Genomic DNA, 22,786 nt, shown 5'->3' on the forward strand with positions numbered 1-22,786 from the left:
CGCCCCATCCAGCTCTCGCTGGATCCGCTCCTCGGCTACCGAGAGGGACGTCTGTACTTCCTCAATAGACCACGAAACAGCCATTTTTGGTTAAAACAAAATGGTGCGTCCGAACCTTCGCTGGCTGTGCTAAAAATCTAGCGGGTCTGTTGTGTCTCGTGTCGCAAGTTCAGTGACGCAGTAATGACGATTTTCTCCGCCAATCAGTGACCAGCAGAGTTTACACATCACGTTTTGGTAACGGTTCGGCGCGCTTGGAACCTCGGCTGAGGTGGTACTAAAAAAAGGACCAGGTACCAGGTACTGTTCCCAGTGGAAAACCCCCCAAAAGTGAGCTGAACTGAACCGTGTCATGCCGTACTATGCAGTGGAAAAGTGCCACTAAAGAGACTGGAGAAAGACTGATGCTGAAGTTAAAGGAATAACCTAGCAGCTGAGCTCAGTAAGCAAGGAGAACACCAGCAGAAAAGGATCTTGACTGGAAAGAATCTGAACCAAAGCAGGGTTCAGTGAAAAGGCCTCTACTATCAGCTCCTACTGATGTGATGTGGGTATAACAATGAAAAACTGTTGTGAGGAGGAGCCCATTTGTGGACCTACTGATGGTTTCAGTTATCACTATCCTAGGCAAGAATGGTAGCAAAGGAAAGACAGTGAATTATCTATTTCTCCATTCTGATTAAAATTTTATCATTAATCAAGCTTATTGCTTTTTGTGACTTTATTTAGTGTAAGGTCTGTTTTACAGATTTTCAGTTCAAAAATAAGTCAGTATTGTGTTGCTGGCCAGGGAAAGACATGGAGCCACAAACAACAATTCTGTGGAATGTGCATGTTAACATGAGTGGCTGCCAGAATATTAGGTAAACCTTTTTAGCCATGCTAGCTTTGATAAGAAAACTGATTTATCTTTGTATGCATTTGAGCAACTTGTCAACTTCTTTGGCATTCATAGCTGTCTTGTTTTGCTTAAAGTCACTGTGATCCCCTTTGGCATCAAGAGCTGCCAAAATATAGAAAGACAAATCTAAATTATTACACACATTGTGAAACTCATTAGCCACCTTGTGCCCAGAAAAATGAATAAGCTATGAACTTCTGAAAATGCAATAAACCATCAAACGTTACGATTCAGAACAGCACAGTATTAAAGGACAACCCAAAACACCATGGGGGGTGAGGAAAAAAAAAACCACAGCAAGCACATGTTATATGATTCAAACAATAGACTAACCATTCTTTTGCTCTCTACACACTTTTTTTTTTTGCCAGAGACAGCACCTTTCCTCAAAATTATAATAAGGACTAAAAGATGTTTTATAGTCATATTCTGTTTGGTGTAGAATCCTGTGCTCAAAGCATTCCTGGCACAGGATCTTTTTCTTTTGTCCCTGAAGTTATTGTTTCAACCTCTAACTGAGGAAACAGTGCTGGATATAACCTTGACTAGCAAAAACATCATAAAATGGAAGTGTGAACATTAAATAAATTTAAAAAAAAATGAATGTTCCTTTCCTGCTGAGAATAAGGAGGACATAATTGGTTAACCATAGATGGTGAACATCTCTGATTATTTACAGATAATAATATTGAAAACAGTCAAGGAGGAAAAAGCAGATAAAGAGAGCTAGGTAGAGGGAAAGAATGGAAAAAATGGTGGGACTGCAATTTTCTAGGCCAATGTTCAGTCACTTGTATATAAACAAGATGCCATTACAACAAGACTAGCCACACAAAGAGAAATCAAAAATTGTTTTCTGTTTCACAGGAATGTTGTGATAATGCACTGTGAGGGAGTGTTGATGAAACACATTAAAAAGAATATTTCCAAAAGTCATGATATCCCCTCCAGTTGCATGTTGTCACAGCCACTTCAGAGGATGTCGCATACTTCACACTTTACACCATCTGTCCACATCTGGATAATTAAAAAGTTGCCACAATCCTTTTTAATAGACTAGCGGTCTTCATTTAACATTATTTAACCATCAAAAGTGAATGTGCAAGCTGTCAGATCTGAGATTTAGTAAATCCAAAAAACATCTGCGACGCTAACTGGCAAACCCCTTGTATGGGCAGAATGGAGACATCACTTCCTTCACATTTATCCTCAGCATATACATTGTGAAGTATAGTATGTGGTGGCCCCTACTGCAAAATCTTGTTCCCCTACTCCATCATTAAATCTGCTGTAAACACCACCATCCAATGTCTGATTATCAATATTTATGATTTATCTTAAAGAGGAGGCTTGTTCTTTGACACAGTGGAATGAGGACTACTATCTCTCACCCTTAATGTCACCAAAACTAAGGAGCTTATCACCATTTTCAGAAGAGAAGGAGGTTATAAGATAGCGTGGATGCAGCTAGCACATTTAAATTTCTTAGACTGGCCACCACCAACAACCTGAAGCAAGTCCAATGCATCTTGGCTACTGTCAGTAAGTTACAAAAACTCTTCTACTTCCTTATATGCCAGAGAAAAGCTGGGGCGTCTTCATTTGCTCTCTCCAACTTCTACATGTACACTGGCTGCATTACATCCTGGCAGAGAATCTGCTTTTATATATACTAATAAAAGGCAAAGCCCTCACTGACTGACTCACTCACTCATCACTAATTCACCAACTTCCTGTGTAGGTAGAAGGCTGAAATTTGGCAGGCTCATTCCTTACAGCTTACTTACTAAAGTTAAGCAGGTTTTGAAATTCCACGCGTAACGGTCATAACTGAATCCTACTTACGTACATATATATGGCCATAGCCTGCAGCTCGGACGCCGTGTGAGGCGGAGTTGCGTCCCCCATCACCACGCCTCCCACGTAGTTGGCTGCCTGCCTATATTGCGTACCCCATACCCATGCCTCCCACGTAAATTGAGCGCCTGCCCATATAAGGCCATCCATCAGCAGCAATCCAACAGACACGCTGACGCTAAATATTCACAGGAAAATCAAAAAGTTAATACCGGGAATGCCTGTTAAACATCTTAGATTCACGAGTAGCAATTTGGGTGGTGAGATGTCTATCAAGGTGATCACTGTAATATGTATATGTCATTGAAATGTATTATTATCAGGCATGGTTTAAGCACCTATGTCATCAGGAAGGCACCAGAAAAAGGGACCTCAAGGTTACTATTATGGAAGTTAATTTAGAGCATAGATGCCGTGAATGTAAGAGACGTAATAAATAAAGTTCCCCTGCATACTTTAAAAGAAAGTCTCGCCATCATTTCATTTTTCACAATTTGTGAAAATAAGACATGGTATCAAAATAGAGGACAGTCATGGATTTTGTTGGAGTTCCCTCGCCACAAATTGACTGGGATTCTCTTAACCTGCTGGGAGAATGGAAAAAGTTCCGACAGCACGTGGAGCTGATGTTTTCTGGCCCATTAAAAGGCAAAGACGAGAGTGAGAAATGCAGCTACCTGCTCCTGTGGACTGGGGAAAAAGGAAGAGACATTTTTAACACATGGACTCTCACCCAAGAGAAAGCCAAGGTACTGAAAACTTATTATGACCGTTTTGAGGCGTTTGTCATGCCTAAGACGAATATGATATTCGCGAGATACAAGTTTAATGAGAAGACGCAGGGTATAAACGAGACTTTTGATCACTTTGCCACAAAGTTAAAATTGCTGGTGAAGGACTGTGCTTTTGCAAACAAAGATGAGATGGTCAGGGATAGAATAGTGTTTGGCACAAACTCAGCGAAAGTGCGAGAGAAACTTAAGTGCCGGGTCTGAGCTAAGATTAAATAAAGCGGTGGACATCGCAAGATCGCACGAGATAGCACAAGCACAGCTGAGAACCTTCGATGCATGTACTCCAAGCGGCTCACGTGAACTGACTGTGAACGCAGTACGCAGAGAACAAGCAAGAGCTCCAAAGAGTGCTGAATAAAAAACACATTAAACAATTGAGAAGGCAGCAAAAGAATATGAAGCAAGTGACGCATAAAAGCATATTCATAAGTGCAGCTACTGCGGAAACAAAGCACATGGTGGAAAAAGTCAATGTCCAGCTAAAGGAAAACGGTGTAAAAAATGTGGTAAATTGAACCACTTCACTAAAGTTTGCAGGACTGGGAAAGGTAAACCCGTGCATGAAGTGTGTGATATCTCAGATAAAGAGGAAGACAAGCGGTTTATTGATGCTGTAGGAAAGGAAGAACCCTTTGTAGACATATCAATAGGAAAGCAAGGTGTAAAGCTTAGGTTTAAATTAAGTTCATAGACACGCTGCCGGTAAATATTCGCAGGCAAATCCACAACTTAATACCGGGAATGCCTGTTAAACATCTTAGATTCACGAGTACCGATTTGGGTAGTGAACACTTTGATGAATGAAACCTGTTATCTTTACAACGGTTGACAAACATGGAATGTAACTTGAACACAACACGACCTACAAATACCAACCTGATTAAAAGAAATAATGATAATCAAATCCTTGATGACAGCAACACTCATAACAGTGACAAAACAATTACATTCAATCAATCATGTTACATTATTTTTAAAATGTTTCCTTTTCTTTTTCATAACTTCTTTAACACACTACTTCTCCGCTGCGAAGCGCGGGTATTTTGCTAGTTACTGATAAAACAGCCATGTTTTGTTCTGGACATACATTAAACAAATTGCATTAGAAAGGCAAACCATATTATTAAAGATCTCTGCCACTATATACTAAATAACCCAATTGTGCTCCACTCAATTACAATCTGGAACCAATGTAGAAAGCATTTTAAGACGGAGAAGCTTCTATCTGTGGCACCCCTGCAATAGAACCACCTCTTTCAACCTTCAAACATATGCAGTTTTTAATATCTAGAAAAAATTTGGAATTAACTTGCTTAGAGATCTTTATACAGACAACGTCTTTGCATCCTATGAACAATTACATTCCAAATTTAACATTCCAGCTACACATTTCTTTCACTATCTTCAAATCAGAAACTTTGTTAAACAAAACCTTCCAGATTTTCCTCATCTTGCACCCTCATCTATGCTGGAAAAAATATTGCTCAATCTTAAGGACTTAGACTCCATCACTACAATATATAAAATCATTTTACAATCCCTCCCTTTCAAAGATCCAAGAGGACACTGGGAAAAAGATCTCTCAATTAATATATCAGAAAAGGAGTGGAAAGTAGCAATGCAGAGAATTCACTCGAGCTCCATATGCGCAAAGCATACAATTATACAAATCAAAATTATATATCGAGCACATCTGTCTCGACTAAAACTCTCCAAAATGTTTCCAGGACATGATCCAGCCTGCGAACGTTGCAACCAAGCCCCAGCCTCACTAGGTCACATGTTCTGGGCCTGCACCAAATTAACATTATTCTGGACAAACATTTTTAATTACCTTTCAGGCAGCCTTGGACTCAAAATCCCTCCTAACCCATTAACAGCTGTGTTTGGGGTTCTTCCAGATGGGTTTAAAGTGGAGAAGGACAAACAAATTGTGATTGCATTCACTACACTTTTGGCACGCAGACTTATTCTCATAAACTGGAAGAACCCAAACTCTCCTCTTTTAAGTCAATGGGAAACCAATGTGTTATATTATTTGAAGTTGGAAAAAATCAATTACTCAGATAGAGGATCCGTACAGACTTTTTTCAAAACATAGCAAGATCTAATCAGTAATATTTTAAAATAAGTTTATAAAGCACAGAGAATTTATTAATTTAGGTATGTTTACAAGCCTTAAATTTAACAGCGTTTGGCTTGCTCTCTTTCTCAGGGGTGGGGATCGATCTGTTCTTAACTTAATTTTTCTCTTTGTAAAAACTTGATTGCTTTGTATGGATTGTAATCAAATTAATAAAAAAAAAAAAAAAAAGATCTCTGCCACCATGCACAGTCACTTTTTTCCTCTGTTCAGGTCCACTTGAAATGATGCCTATAGAATCAGAACCAAACCAGTGACAGGGTTATTCAAGAGCCACTCATACTAATAAACACATTATCTGTTTTAAACACACACATACACATAGTCTATATGCATACAAACACATATTTTCTACACAAGCAGAAAGAACTGGCTATTCAGCAAACTAAGAACTCAAATATTATAACACAGCAAACATTGAGTATATATATATATATATATATATATATATATATATATACACACACACACACACACACACACACACCCCACACATGGTATATAATTGTATAAGTTGCAGGCTAAGTGCATAATTTCATTTATTCTGTACATTATATTTTTATATATAATGCAAGTACAAATTTCAATAAAATTAAACACACTTTGAACCCAGGCTTTCCACTGACATTCTAAGTAAAGGCATTGCTCAGGATTCTTAATGATAACCAAGATGTGTTGTGTCCACTACAAGCTTTTAATGATGGTTACTCTATGAAATCTAAAGCTTCTGACCCCACCCATATCATACCTGCTTATGAAGAGAGGACAACAATTTGCCTTATTATTTTGTGTTTTGTTATTTGGTTATAAAATTTACTGTATGCAGTTTCTACACAAAAATATATATCAGTTTCCAATTTGGATTATATTAAAACAAAGATAAAGTCAATACTGAGACCTCTGGTAAATTTTCAATACAAAATATCCAATTTGTGCCAAAATTGCCTCCCTCCAGGGAAGCTTTGTGAAAACTTTCAGAAGAATCTGATGTCATGGTTAGAAGTCGTTTCCTTCTGAAGGAGAATGACTCAGCTGTGCTGTTCCAAGAAAGTGCACTTGTTTTTCATTACCAACAAAAATATCACAAAGAAAGTTCAAAGTTTCAAAACTCCCTTACTCTTCAATGTTAATCATAAAAGCTGTTCTGCCTATTTGGCAAACATTTACATATTTATACTTTCTTTTTTTAAATGAACCCAAGTTCTTAACTTTAAATTTCAGAATTAACACACACTTGCAAAACAGATGAATCTAATGATCTGCAGTGATCAGCAGCAAGTTTTCTTGCAACCAATCTATTAACCACGCTTTGATGTGAAATACTGCATACTAAGATTATGCTCTCTGTGAAAACAGATGTAATACCTCGTACAACATGTGTCAAAATGTGATTTACCATTGCAGTTTACTGACAAAAATTAATACAGAACAAGCCAAGGATCTGAATACGTTTACAAGATACTGGATAGGGCATTACTCAGCTGCCTCTCCTTGAGTAAAAACATGGCCTACATTTCTTTGCTTAGTACACATAAAAAAAAAGACTAACCATTGTTGTTGCAAAATCTCTAAACTGTGAGTATACACAAGTGCAAAGATAGCACTTGAGCGTACATTTGGGACAAAAAAAAAAAGTTTGCACTCTCGTATACAACATTCATTCAGCGTGGATGAACCTCACATTATTTCAACATGGACTTCAGGATACAGATTTGTAATACAAACTTGAATCTTACATTTTTCATATGACGCTTTCCTGCATCTTTCCTTCACGTTCAATTACCCCTCTATTTGAGTTCCTTTTGTTCTGTCATTGCCCATTTCAGAACACCAAGTTAATGCAGAATAGGAGAGATGGAAGAATAGTCATTAAAGATTCATTAAAGCTGTAAGTAACTTAAAGAATGAGTTCAGTATTTCTTAAGTCAAAGTTATTTTCTTCACAATCACGGCATATGTTAATTTGCAGCATGTACAAGTAACAGTGTTTTAAATTAACACTTCATTTACACAAAAAAAAGCCTAGCCTGGTATTGCATTTTAAAAATGGGTGTGAAGCGTACTGGGGTCAAAGCATGAAAGTAAAAGCTTTAAAAATGACCAAATACATCCACTTTGTAGCGGCAAATGTTTAAAGAAATCATACCTTCCAAATTTAATAAGGCATCTTTGCGACAACAAAAGCAAACTAGAAATAATAACTTTAATGCAGACTAGTGAAATATGCTGACCTGCAGCCACATGGATCCCTCTGCATTTTTTATTTATTTATTTAATTTTTTTAATCGGCCTTGTTATGACATTGTAGGTGGCTCCACGGAACAGGTAGCGCCTGTACCATAACCAAGGAATGAGCCAAGCAAATGACACTACACAAGGCAAGGGGAAGGTGTAAAAAGTGCTCCAGTGCTTTTATTAAAATAAATCAGAGTGTTCAAAAAGCGCAGTGCAAAGTTCAATAAACAAATAATCCAATAAAAGAAGTGAAAGTGGATGTTAAAATCCAAAAATAATCCTTTTTAAAAGCCAAGGTTAAAATATAGACAGACGACTTCTTTTGAAAATCAAATCCCCAGTGCATCCCTGTAATTTATCTCTTATTTCTCAATAATTATTTCACAAAGATAATTGCCACCAGTATTATCATGCATGTGTGTGCTTTGGTAGTCTAGTGACAGAAGTTAAACACGTGTGTAGAATGTAATCAAGTGACAAGAAATGAACAGACGCCATAAGGCATGTATTTAGGTCTAATCAGGTTAAAGTTTAATACAGATGTTTTAACGTAGAAGCAAAGTGATTGAGGCAGGACTGACAGATCTGTGCTAAGTACCAGGCTCTATATGGAGTGTGCACATTTCCCCTTCCGAATATTTACATATTAAACGGTATCAGTCAGTGTGTTTAACTGTGGAAGATCATCTGTGTTAGCACTTAAAACTGAAAACTTGTCAGTACTACTAGTCAATTACCAATAAAGTTTAGTCCTCTGTGTGCTGTGAAGTAAACAGCATTTATCCCCTTTTTTCTGGGTATGCAGCTTATTTATGAAATCATAATGACTAAGCGATTCTGTGACAGCCTTCCCAGTGATTATTCCTTAGGTAACTACAGAAAAGACATAACATTTCTCACCTGAGTATCAACATTCAATATTGTCCATAAGAGCGCTTGGAGACAGTTTGTTCAAACTGAAAAGTATACACTGATGCAGAGGAAGACAAGTGGTGAGGTGAAGTGTACAGCTGGTTTCTTTTTAAAATGGCCACCTCTCACAAAAATGTTTTGCTTTCTGCTTTTCTCCCTTCCTAAAATGACACAGATAAGCTGTTCAGGATTATGTGTGCAATTTCAAGGCATGGATGTATGCTCCGTAATGCTCTTGGCCTGAAAAATTGATATATTTGAAGTTTAAGACTTTTGCTTTCCCATTTGGACCCTGGGCACTTTCAGCCCTATTATAAAACTGCAAGAACACACAAGGTAATTTTTTTAAATTTTATTTAAAAAAAAAACAAAACTTTGGAACAGAATTTTCATGTGACAGATTAATATATGCTATGATTGTGATGAAATAAGTAACTGGAAAAAAAGGCAAACATATCCTTTAAGTACACTAGCTTGATCTGAACCTAGTATTCCAAATTATTCCTCAGGAATAAGATTAGTCATTATTATGCTTTGTGCATTTTCAAAAAGTTTAAGATAGATAAAAAAAAAAAAAATTAAAAGAATGAACTGATGAGACTGGGCTCATTACTACACAAGGAGAATGGGAGACTGATGTTCACCTGCACCTTTACTATTTTTGACACATTCAGAACTATGAATGGAGATGTGGGAAGTGTTGAAATAGAAATAAGAGTATGTGACCATGAACTAAAAGATCAGTAACTGAAAGAGGAAGCTTGCAGTAAAGCAAGCCACTGTGTTGCACATTGGACATCCACACTGATGAGCACATTGCATGTGGTCATCACAGAACATTCTCCATACTTGCAACATGAGTACAGTATGTGATGCAAATTTACCAAAACGTACAAATAATGCAATAAGTCAATGCAACAGAACATTGTCTAGTTTAAAAGCTTAAAGCTCAAGATTTGGGGCTGAAGTAAACAAGTCTTTCTTTTTCCATAAATGTATACACTAAAATTTGTGAACTTATGAGCAATGGTTTACTGTTGCTAGTACTGGCTTTCAAAACATTGACCTTTAAAAGCTTGAACCAGAACAGCTTCATATCAAGCAAAAACTAATAAGCTCTTGACCAACAGACAACAGTTGTCCACAACACTTCTCTAGAACTGGTCTATTTGTTCCTGAGTTACAGTGTTCATACACACAAACTCATGGACACTTAACCTGTTTTTCCTGTGAAAAAGTAAAATTTCTTTCATTAAAAACAATGTTTCTTCCAAATTAAAAAACAAACAAAAAAAAAAAAACACTTAATGCATACTGGTTATATCTTGTATTCAAAAGGTAGCAGTGATAAGAGTCTGAATCCCAACACCTAGCTGTCATCTGTAAAAAGTCTGATTGTTTTCCCAAATCCAATGTCTGAATATATGCTCCGGTTTTTCTCCCTCATTCCAAACTTGTACATATTAACTGATGAACTACTGTAGCCCCATACGAGCGTGTGCAGGAATTAGTCCTGCACTGGAATGCTGCTATGCCTTGTGTCTATTCCTCTCAGGATTGGCCCTGGTCCATCCAAGACCCTGAACTGAACTGACCAGATACACGACCATTAGGTTATGTTAACATTAATGCTTGGACTACTAATCATAGTAATATGAAACATACTAACTGTAATACATACATACTGTACACATCAGGGAGTTTGTAGTTTTGGAAGCAAATGGTGCGGAGAGAGAAAGAAATATTTTGCCAAGCTCTAAACATACAGTCATGTGAAAACATTAGGACACCCTTTGAAAGCATGTGGTTTTTTGTAACATTTTTAATAAATGGTTATTTCATCTCCGTTTCAACAATACAGAGATTAAAGTAATCCAACTAAACAAAGAAAACTGAAGAAAAGTCTTTTCAAGATCTTCTGTAAATGTCATTCTACAAAAATGCCTATTCTAACTGAGGAAAAGATAGGACACCCTCACATGTATTCCCTCTTAAATTGGCTCAGATCTCACACAGGTATATCACACCAGGTGCACATAATTAGTAGATCGTTACTCTGCATGTTGAATGAGGCTTGCCCTATTTAAACCTCAGACATTTAGTTTGGTGTGCTCCTGACTGTTGAAGTGAGAGTGAGCACCATGGTGAGAACAAAAGAGCTGTCAGAGGACTTCAGAAAAAAGATTGTAGCAGCCTATGAGTCTGGGAAGGGATTTAAAAAGATCTCAAAAGATTTTGAAATCAGCCATTCCACTGTCCGGAAGATAGTCTACAAGTGGAGGGCTTTCAAAACAACTGCCAACATGCCCAGGACTGGTCGCCCCAGCAAGTTCACCCCAAGAGCAGACCGCAAGATGCTAAAAGAGGTCTCCAAAAACCCTAAAGTGTCATCTCGAGAACTACAGCAGGCTCTGGCTACTGTTGATGTAGAAGTACATGCCTCTACAATCAGAAAGAGACTGTACAAGTTTAACTTGCATGGGAGGTGTGCAAGGAGGAAACCTTTGCTTTCCAAGAGAAACATCGAGGCCAGACTGACATTTGCCAGAGATAAAGTTGACAAAGACCAGGACTTCTGGAATAATGTTCTTTGGACAGATGAGTCCAAAATTGAATTATTTGGACACAACAGCAGAGGACATGTTTGGCGTAAACCAAACACAGCATTCCAAGAAAAGAACCTCATACCAACTGTGAAGCATGGAGGTGGAAGTGTCATGGTTTGGGGCTGCTTTGCTGCAGCAGGACCTGGTCAGCTCACCATCATAGAATCCACGATGAATTCTACTGTGTATCAGAAGGTGCTTGAAGAACATGTGAGACCATCAGTTAGAAAATTAAAGCTGAAGCGGAACTGGACCATGCAACATGACAATGACCCAAAACATACTAGTAAATCAACCAAAGATTGGCTGAAAAGAAGAAATGGAGAGTCCTGGAATGGCCAAGTCAAAGTCCAGATTTGAATCCCATTGAGATGCTGTGGGGTGACTTGAAAAGGGCTGTACGTGCAAGAAACCCCTCAAACATCTCACAGCTGAAAAAGTTCTGCATTGAGGAGTGGGGTAAAATTTCCTCAGACCGATGTCGAAGACTGGTAGATGGCTACAAGAACCGTCTCACTGCAGTTATTTCAGCCAAAGGAGGTAACACTCGCTATTAGGGGCAAGGGTGTCCTATCTTTTTCCTCAGTTAGAATAGGCATTTTTGTAGAATGACATTTACAGAAGATCTTGAAAAGACTTTTCTTCAGTTTTCTTTGTTTAGTTGGATTACTTTAATCTCTCTGTATTGTTGAAACGGAGATGAAATAACCATTTATTAAAAATGTTACAAAAAACCACATGCTTTCAAAGGGTGTCCTAATGTTTTCACATGACTGTATGTATAAAGCCTACACACATAACGCAACTCTTTCAATAGACATCACTTTTACTTAACTATATATACAGTCTTATTTTGTATGTAACTACATTTTTTTAAATAAGTTAAACATTTTGAAAAATCATTCCATCTGTATCCTACCCAGAGGCATAATGAATAATAACTTAGTGACTACATTAATTATTGTATTTTCCTAGTCAGTGAGCCAATTAGTTAATTTTTTTCCCTCCATGCTGAGACAATCAGGTGACTATTGCATATACAATAAACATGTCTAAGAAGTTCTGATCAAAAAGGTGTGTGGATTAGAGATAATGCAGCTGTCCTTGGGAGACATTCAAACAGAATAATTAATTACAGGTCAATAAATTTGTACACACTGATCTGCTAGTTGTCTTTTTTCTGGGACTGATCAACAAGCAGTAAAATGTCTTAAAATGCAGGTAATACCATACCATATGTTTATAGTGTTTTTATTTTGCTAAGCACAAAGTGTATATCAGAAACAGCAATGCTATTCTGTGTCAATGTAGCTAGCATGTACTGTACTGCCATTTTTGCCTCTCCTTTCCTCCAAGAACCACATGGACAGGAGCAAATGCAATCTATAAGCTGTATGAAGGCTTAGGAAAAGTAACAACTCAAAAGATGGGTTTTTAAAACCTTTAAAGATTTTGTCCATTTAGATCCTTTAAGTATTGGTCCATGCATTTTTACATAGGGGCTAATACCATTTTCTTGGATTTCTATTGATACTTCAAACTGTTTTCTTTGTTCAGTTGTGTAAAAAAATAAATTTTAGTTACACTGCATGACAAATTACCCACTTCCAAAAGATGGGCATTTAACATTAAACCTAATGCCTTAACATAGCAGTATAAGCACAGCCACCTTCTTCAAATGGCCGCAGTTACCATGTATATCAGGTACACCCGTATTTATTTTCAAAATACTTTAGGTTTTAAAAACCTCTGGAATGTAGTATAGTATATGTGACTTTCAGTATTGTCATGTTATCTAGAATAAACCTGCTATGCTGTTCTCAAATTACTTTCTTCTTAATTACAATCTTGAACAGAAATGGTAAAACATTCTACATCTACAAGCCTCTTGTGAGAATATTCAATAAAACTGAATAGACTACTACTGCCAAGAAGTAGCTTTTTAAGTAAACAAATGTGCACATTGAGCAACAGCATTACATATACCAATAAAACCGTACATTAACAATTTATGGGGGAAATCCATCATCTTTCCATCCTTAACCTTTATATACAGCTTAGGTTAACAGGGACAAGTTGGCTATCCATGCAGAAACCAATCTTGGACTGGGTGCCAGACTATTGCAGGGCTAGCAAGAATAAAACATGGGCAGTATAATATGGACTTGGAAGAGTCAGGCATATCATTTATTTATTTAAAAAAAAAAAACGACACACCCCAGTACAGAAATAAGAACAGTTCACCTCTCTATTTATTTGTTGAACACTGATTTTACATATCGTAATTAATCATGGAAATTATTTTTTTTGCATTATAGTAAGGACTTGGTATATTTTATGTTGCGTTTAAAAAAGTATAATATTGGCTTGTGCCGTTACTTCACTTTCAAGAATAAATGTTAAAAGTCAATATTGGGCAGATCAGCGCATGTTGTGCCTTTCATTCAGGTGTGCTGATCTCCTCTACATTCCAAACAGTTTGTCTGCAAGGCTGCCACAAACCTTTAGTACTACCATTTTATTTATAGCAGTTAACTTTGTTTAATATATTCCAAGAAAACAATTTTACACTCTTTTTTTTTTTAACATTATGTTGCTGAGGATTCTCGGAGAGCAGTTAACTCTAAAATTCCTTTTTAAAAGGCGATTAGATATAAACCTTTCAAATAAATTCTAATTAAACAACTCTTATATTTTTATTAGATTAAACATGCAGAATTTTACATAATTCAGGGAAAACGTGAACAGCTTTCATTTTAATTTTCTCTGAAGGAGGGCAAAAACATGTTCACAGCAGCAAAGTCCAGCTGTAACATTTCTGTGGAATGCACAACAAAGTTAATGGAAAGTACTTCCTGCTATGCTCTTTCTGTATCTGCTGGATACTTCAAGACTCACGTCAAAGTTAAAAATGTGACAGTTCTCACTTACTTACAAAAGTAGGTGTTTGCTTCCTTAACAAAACTCAGGTTTTTGGTTGAATTTTTATTGTACTCAATGAAGGCAACATGATCTAAATTTACCCCTTTCTGTGCATTTTATTTCACCAGGTTGCACCTTTAAAACTGCATTTGTGCATTTTGTTTAAGGTGAATATTGTGAAAGTACTTAATATAAAGGTTGAAATGACAGGAACACAATGCAATCAGAGTAAATTTACTGGGGTCACAAGATGACATTTTGAACTTTTTAATGGTCTGTGATACAGTATTGGTATTGATTTTGCAATAAACGAATTAGGTATTGTCTTTTCATAAAACTAAAATAAAGCTTTAAAACTTATTATACCCTTGGACAAAAATGTGCCAATGTATTATATGTTAATGGAAAAAGAAAACACAATCTGTATCAATTCATTGCACTTAAAACTTTCTTCAGTTGTGGAAATGAAATTTAAGCATTTTTAACAGTCTCCACAGTAATAGTTAGATTATGGCACATAACACACAAACTGGTTCATCGTCTAACCTTAGCTCTGCGTGGTCTTGTGACTGGATACTTGATTTGGCATATGACAATGCTTGAAAAATTGCAAGTTTCATATAAAGCTCTTTCATCCCTGCAACAATGTGAAAACCAAAAAGAACCAAATCACTCAACTTAAATGAGGACAGGGCATTTCGTACTGGAATAGCTGCAGCCAGGCTAACGTTAATGATTATTGTTGCTATTTACACAAGAGGAGGAAAAATGTTTACAGGCTATTTCAGTTCTCACAAAAGAAGAATGTAATGAATGCACCATCTAATGGACTTTAAAAGCAACACATTAATAAAGAAAAACCAAAATAAAAAAATGACCAAATTTTAAATGCAAAATAAAAATTGCAAAGCTTGCCATCAGTGCATTGATAAAATATCACAATGAAAAAATACTGAAATTGTTTCATTTCCCTGTCCTAAGAATTAAATTATGTGCAATACAGCTTCCCATAATGAATGTATACTGGGTTTCATTTTAAGGTAAGCGGGACAGTTGTTAACTAAATGTATCATGTTGTTTTTATAACTTAAATTATTAAAAAAAAATACTAAATGTTTAACTATAATCAAAGACCAGCTAAAGGCATTAAAATGTATTTTTATTTTATTCCACAAAAATATCAATGTAAATATTTTAGCTGTATTCCAGTAAACAAAATATTGTGCATTCAACCATTTTTTCTTCCCCAGATTTGATCTTGCTGTCAAACAGATTACTGGAAATGCTGATAAGGCTGATAAGCCAGCAACTAAAACATCTTAAGTGACTGCCATTAGAATTAACTACTAATCATGACACATAAAACACTGTCAAGCCTCTGTGAAATAACCTGAAAGAGAAAATACCGGGCTAGCACTGAAAAACACTGCACTGTCAATACAACTGCATTATTTGCTTGCTGTTGCAACATGTCATAATTTCAAATGTAATATTAATTTCTCTAATCTCACAAATATATCCCAAGCTACAAGGGTAAATAAATCAGCTGCTCCCAACCAGCATATTTCATTTGCATTTAACAACCTATAGAAGTTTAAATGGATAATGGAGATGCAGACTTAAAAGTTAACCTTAAAGCCTAGTTCCTGCCCAGTATAAAACATGATCATAATAATGCTGCAAATAAAAAAAGTAAACTATAATCATAAAATTACTGAGGAAAAGGGGAACACTTTAGTTACTAGAGAAAAACTAAACAGAGACAGTTTACTGAATGATAATCAAACAGGCTACGCAGAACAAATTCATGCCACTTACCAAGGCCGAGATGAGGATGATATTCAACAAGAGACCAACTGTTGTCATCAACACAGTGGCTTTTATAAACTAATAATTGGCATAAGTCTCGTGCTGTCATATCTGACGTGATCTCTACTACTTTGCTGCTGCCGTCCTCACTGCAAACTTTGATAATCTGAAAGACATACAGAGATTCAGGTATTTAAGTATATATGAACTGAAGAAATGTTAAAACCTGCACTACTATCCCATTAAAATAATTAAATGTTTAACTTATTTGTTCATATTTATGACTATATTGCCAATCAAATTACACATTTACCATCTAAGTTTCACAATTATTTTTTCTGTCAATAAAAATTGCCAATTTGGTCAAATTATATGCAGTTAAGGTATATCAACAGCTAGTGCTATCTCATTGTGATCTCATAGAAATTCCACAAGCTCTTTCAAGTAAAACAGAGGAGTATAAAAGTACAGTTGTATATGTCTTTTTTTGTAACCTCCACACTTCTCACAGTAGCATTAAAACAGGAGGATATATATTGTTTTGAATAAACTGCATTATGAGCTGTTGTAAACATATTCAGATATTTCAACATGAAAAAAAAATCTTACCTCTATAGCCTGCAATAGGCAGCAGTCTGAAAAACATGATGGCATTTTAAAAACAAAACAAAAAGTGCTTCCTTCTCAAGTCACTTCTCTGATGCTTTCAAACAATTCCTTGGTAAGACTGCACTAGCATTCTTCAGTGTTAAAGGATTACTGTACTATACCTGTCACGTAGGCCTTGCTCTGACTAATATTACTGCCGATAAAGATAGCAGATGGCACAGTTTCTTGGATGGCAGTCAACTTTGAATGATCTACTCACAAAGGGTTACTGGCAAAGGCTCTAGGTAGTGAATCAAACCACACAACCCTAACCAATCGTAATGCTTGCTTCAAGCTGATGTAATCATTTCCCACACACTCAGACATATCTCCAACTTTCACCAGCTATAACCAGGCTCCATTTCATCCTTTCTCCTTTTATCCATGCCAAAAAGCAAGTGATTTCCTTTTTCGTGTGAAGTTTCTTTAAAGCTGAACTTTAAACTGACTGAAGTATCAAATATTTTACCTGCAAAAAATACTATGAGATTTTTCTGACAAGAAAACAGTCCTCAATTGCATATAACCTCTCAGCACTGTCAAAAAGGTCACCATGTAAGCTGTACATGGAGTGAAAATTCTTCATCTTCCAATTAAATCAACCATGTTGTGCTATAATAATAATAGTAATTCATTGTGTTATGCAGGAGTTGTTAGTAGCCTACCTTGTTCCTGTAAGCATGAAGAGTTCTACAGTAACTACTAAGTTGAACCTTGTGCTACTTTGTGTTGCCATCAGCACCCTATGCATTCAAGGAAGGGAAGAATTTTGGGATCTTAAGGGGGAGGGAGAGAGACAGAGAGAGAGAGACAGACAGAGTGGGGGGAGCTGGAAAGCTATCTTTACTAAAAGCTCAGGAAGGGAGGAGTTAAAGCTTAAAGCTAACTAAAATAATTCAAGTCTATGCGCATTCACAGAGCTGCTTCCTCTGACAAGAAGGCTGATCTAAGGCTTTCAGACTTCACTCAAAAAAAGGAAGCCTTGTTGCTATAGTCAGCTTAGAGGTATGCATTCTATACAGTGTTATAGCTGTGATCAGGAACATAAGGCAGCTATAGCCGCTGCCTTCCATCAGTAGCCAAAGAGAATCCAGAATTATGGTCACTGGCACAGTTTGATACCAACTCTCAAAGATTGTTTTACACAATAAATCAGAGTAATACATGAACAGAAAGGTAGTTTCCTTAAGTAATGTAAAAATAGCCAAGTTGTCAGAAACAAGTGTAAATGAACTGCGTTCTTAGTGTTCAACATTTTGCAGTATAACTGACACAAAGCAGGTCTGACAGTGCTTACTGAATTCACTGCTTCAAGAAATACTGCATAGCTAATGATGTCGCTTGTAAAAAAGACATGAAGTTATTCCCAATAACTTATGATGACAATTTTACTAATGACTATTCCAAACAATAAATGAACAAGTCAGGTTTCTTATATATGAACGTTACTGTTATATTTTAACTGTAATGACTATTTTGATACATAAATTCTGTATTTTCTGCAAATACATTTTGTACTTGGTTTTTAAACTAAACACTGTGACTTGACATCAACATATTCCCCATGTCTCCTTAGTGTCTCTGGGAATTTACCGGTTATTTGGGTTATATCATACTCAACATTATTATTGTGTTGCTTTTCATTATTTTGTACTGTAGTGCACTGTTGTATTGTATATGCATTTCATAGCTTTGAAAGCAAGTGAAGCCATCTGGCTGAACATAGTTTTCATATAACTGATCATTTAGTCAAAAAGAATGGAATTAAAAGAAACAGGTATAGTTAAAATCACACAGCATTATCAAATTAAACAGATGCTTAAAAAGAACTGAAATCAAATGAATCAATTTAAACTGCAAGAAAAAAAAAGTGGACTTCTAATGCAACATAACGATTTTTAAAGAAGTGAGTGTTATGTCAGTTTTAAAAAAAACTCCTATTGCTCTTTTTAATAGTTCTGTGTGCAATGGGAAAGGATATACAAAGATAAAAATTGAATATCTTGGATGCAAACATTATGTTAAAGGCATTCAAATTTTACAGAGCATCATTTTAATAATTATTATACAGTGTTAATCTTCATCTTTGACTTCATGTAATTTTTTGCCACCTACCACATTTTTCTGAACACTTAACACTAAATGCTTTTCAGCTACAACATATAGTTTTACGGTAAGATTGTTAAAAATTCAGGAAGTTACTTCTTAACAAAATACATTTTAATGGTCCATGTGTAAAAAATAAAAGTAAACATGGCAACTGGTTGTTGTCATAACATCCATCCATTTTATAAATCCAAGCATCAGGCCAGGGAGCATGCACTGGTACAGTGCATTGCCACACCCACCACACGACGAAATAACTTGGGATTCTGGTTGGCAACGCCTCCAGGCAGTCACACGGTCCAGTCCCACCCTCTGGAAATGACCCTCTATCAGATGCAGCCAGGTGTTACATGGGCGTCCCATTGGCCTGACCCAGCCACTCAGGTCCCCAACCATAAGGGTACTGTGAGTAGGATCGCCCTTGGGGAATCGCACCACATAGTCATAGTGCTGTAACTTAGGCATGTAAAACACGCGGCCCAGAACAGAAATCTGTGTGGCCCGCATGACAGATCCTACTTAGCACTAAACTTGTACAAAATGATTACTATCATTTGTGACTGAATCATTCTGCATCTTCGGCGTTACTTATTGACTTTTCTTACTTCTGCCTTCTGACAAAAGCACGTTTTCCCATGGCATTATGGTACCAGAAACGTCATCTGCTAGTATAGTTGCAGCCGTGAAGTCGCAACTGAAGTGCTAGGCTAGAGAACTGCCAGCAAAGGAGACTCACTCAGTGAAGGGCTACAGCAAAAAGGCTGCCCCCATTCACTGAGGACACCTTTCAGAACGCTATGCGGGCGAGGCTTTGCAGCGGCGCAGAGAGAGGAGAGACCGTGATGAGAGAGTATTACAACAAAGTATTTTTATGTTTCTGACAGTTTCCCCATATGACACGAGTCCACAGAAATCTCGTTACTACGAAGTGCATTCAGCAGCAGATACTTTCATTACAACGAAGTGACCTTGAAATGCTTGAATGAATCATCCACAGAGCAGTTAGTTCTGCGGTCACAGCTCAGTTGTGACCATTTGCACAACGATCCCCAAACAGAAACACTGTAAAAAAATGTTCTTTCTTCGAACTTTCCTCGTACTGTTTTTTTTTGCTGTTTTTGTTTTGTGTGGTTTTAAGTGATACATTTTCCTTATCGCTCATCAACATTTGAAAAATATCCATTAGAATTTAACTCATTATCACCCTTCTATAGAAATGGCATACTTGTTATATGCAAAAAAGAAGAAAAATCTCGGGTTGCAAACGTATGTGAACTGCTGCATATGAAGACGCCGAAAAAGCAGTTTTTATGTGGTTGCAGTGATGCATGTTCAAGAAACATTCATATTAATGCGGCAATCATTCAAGAATATATGAGGTTTTTAAACTCTCTTGGTACCCGGACAAACAATCTCACATGTGGCAATAGTGCTTTAGGACGCACTTCAGCGTGTCGTTCCCGTTTCGGTTGGGATCCCGCAGATCCCAAAAGAGTTCAGAAACCTCACAATATGAAGAAGAAGAAGAAAAGGATAATTTGGCCTTTGACTGATAACGGTGCTGACCGCAACATGCTTCCATTCAGATAATGTTCGCGTTGAATTCCTCCTGCCCAACTGCACGGCACAGCTTCAGCCATTGGAGTTGGGCATCATTCGCACCCTGAAAGTGTATTATCGCAAGGAAATACTAAAAAAAAATTCTAGTCAGCATAACTTGTAGATAGGAGAAGATTAAACTAACGCGAAAGAAGCTATTGAAGCTGCTTCCATTTCCAACATCCTATCTTTGTGATGCACATTTTCAGTAGTGACAGCAACAAAAACGAGATTACGGAGTAGACTGAACATAAGCAACACACTTCGCGTGTCACTGTCTTCCAACCTCCCCAGATGGGATCGTCTGGTTGCAGGAAAACAAGCTCAGGGCTCTCACTGATTCTGCATTATGGTAAGCTGTATAATTTCTATTACTATATTATAACTTAATAATAATAGAAATGTAATGTAAATTGTGTATAAAACTGCCCTACAAACCCTTCCATAATCACCCCACAAACTCCAACCTTCAACAACCCATCCGTCCCTGAAAAAATTTGCTTCCAGTAAAGCGGTCCTTGGTGTCAAAAAGGTTGCGGACGACTGGGCTACACTACTGGTTGGACTGCTGAGACTGGCCACTGGGCAGAACTGACCATCACGAGTAGTAATAGCTCGCATATTTTCACTTTTTTTAGTTTTATGTAATTTTGTGCTAGTGTTGTAACGAACAGTTAGTGCAGACAACAGCTGAAGATCTGAAGTGGACGTGAGAAGTTGGGGAGTTGTTTATTAACAGATTTTTATGATTTTGAGTTTGTATAATTAGTGTAGGTCAGTGAGCTTCTTGCATATCGGCTTATTTTACAATATAAACTTTGAAGTAAACTTAGTAAAGCAAAAATTTGAATTTTGGTGGATTTGTTTTTCAACATGTATTACTGAGCAATGAATTCAGTGAGTGTTTTCGCGATTTCAGTTCACACGAAGAGGACTTTGTGCTGTTTACGTCACCATACTCTTACAACATTGATAATGCGCCTGAGAATATCCAAATGGAATTGACTGAACTGCAGTCAGATTCTATTCTGAAGGCAAAATACAACGAAGTTGGTGTGCCAGGCTTGTATGCTTACCTGCCACCCTCGTATGTGCAGATCCATAAGTTGGCATCGAGAGTACTGTCTATGTTTGGAAGCACTTACCTTTGTGAGCAATTGTTTTCGTTAATGAAAGCTACCAAAACCCCACATCGCTCAAGACTTACTGCCGAGCACCTTTCATCCCTCATAAAAGTTGCAGCTGAACAAGATTTCAAGCCTGATGTTGACGAACTGGTTATTAACAATAGATGCCAAGTGTTGGGACAAAATAAATAAATCTCAACACTGTAAGACTCCTATATAAGCAATGAATATAATATAATAATATAAGGACTTAGCTAAGAGGCTAAGACACTAATTGGACGCTGTTGCACGAAGATTGTATGGAAATAAATTGCTTTTCTTTAAACTTTAAGTGTTACATTTTTTAAAGTTTTCAGTATTGGAAAGAAAGCTACAGTAACTTTGTATAATTGTATTTGTTACAGTACAGCTCACTGACGCACTTATGGCAATCGAAGCGGCCCACCAATGGTAGCGAGTTTGACATGCCTGCTGTAACTCATGCTCCCTCACAATGCAGGTAATGTGTATCCAGCTGCAGTATATCTCAGTCATATTCACGGCAAACCACAGGGATCATACGCATTGAAGTTAGCTAATTGTAATCAGAGGATTAGTTTCGCATTTTATAGCTAAATATCTTCTTGAGCTCTCATTGTCTTTCATGCAACTAAAATTTACCTATGTTTTTTAAATTTTAAATGAGCCAAAAACAAATATGGCTGTTGTAAATGACAGAATAGTGTTATATTTATTAAAAAATACTATGTCTTGATTACCAGTACCTAATAGACTTGCATATTGGCAAAAATGATTAAGGTGTATCTTCTTCTTCAGTAGCTTTACCCAGTTTTTTTATAAAAAATTAAATGAAGACAATGTCTGTAAATAGGTAATAATGAATAGAAATGAACACACACATCAGTGTACTTCAATAATTTATGAGTGCTGAAACAACATTACAGTAAACACATGCACAATTAAATAAAGGAAATGCTGTATTATTAAAACAAACCCATAACATACAAATTCACCAATACTTCATTACAAGTTTGTTGAAAAGCACAGACTTGCACTCAAATATTGGACACAAAACAGGTACCAGAACTGGGGGGATACCAGTCCATCTTAATGCAATTGGCAAATCA

The 22,786-nt window shown here is 36.7% G+C and overlaps 1 protein-coding gene across 3 annotated transcripts in view; it reads right to left on the reverse strand.

Moving 5' to 3' along the window:
- Positions 1-22,786, reverse strand: part of grb10b (growth factor receptor-bound protein 10b) — a 239,129-nt gene that overhangs the window by 44,158 nt on the left and 172,185 nt on the right. For all 3 annotated transcript variants that reach the window (XM_039737538.1, XM_039737540.1, XM_039737539.1), the window contains exon 6: positions 16,189-16,345. In XM_039737538.1, coding sequence (XP_039593472.1) covers positions 16,189-16,345 — 157 coding nt within the window. The remainder of the gene's footprint in view (positions 1-16,188; positions 16,346-22,786) is intronic.

Source organism: Polypterus senegalus, chromosome 15 (assembly GCF_016835505.1).
Source record: "Polypterus senegalus isolate Bchr_013 chromosome 15, ASM1683550v1, whole genome shotgun sequence".
Classification (NCBI taxonomy): domain Eukaryota; kingdom Metazoa; phylum Chordata; class Cladistia; order Polypteriformes; family Polypteridae; genus Polypterus; species Polypterus senegalus.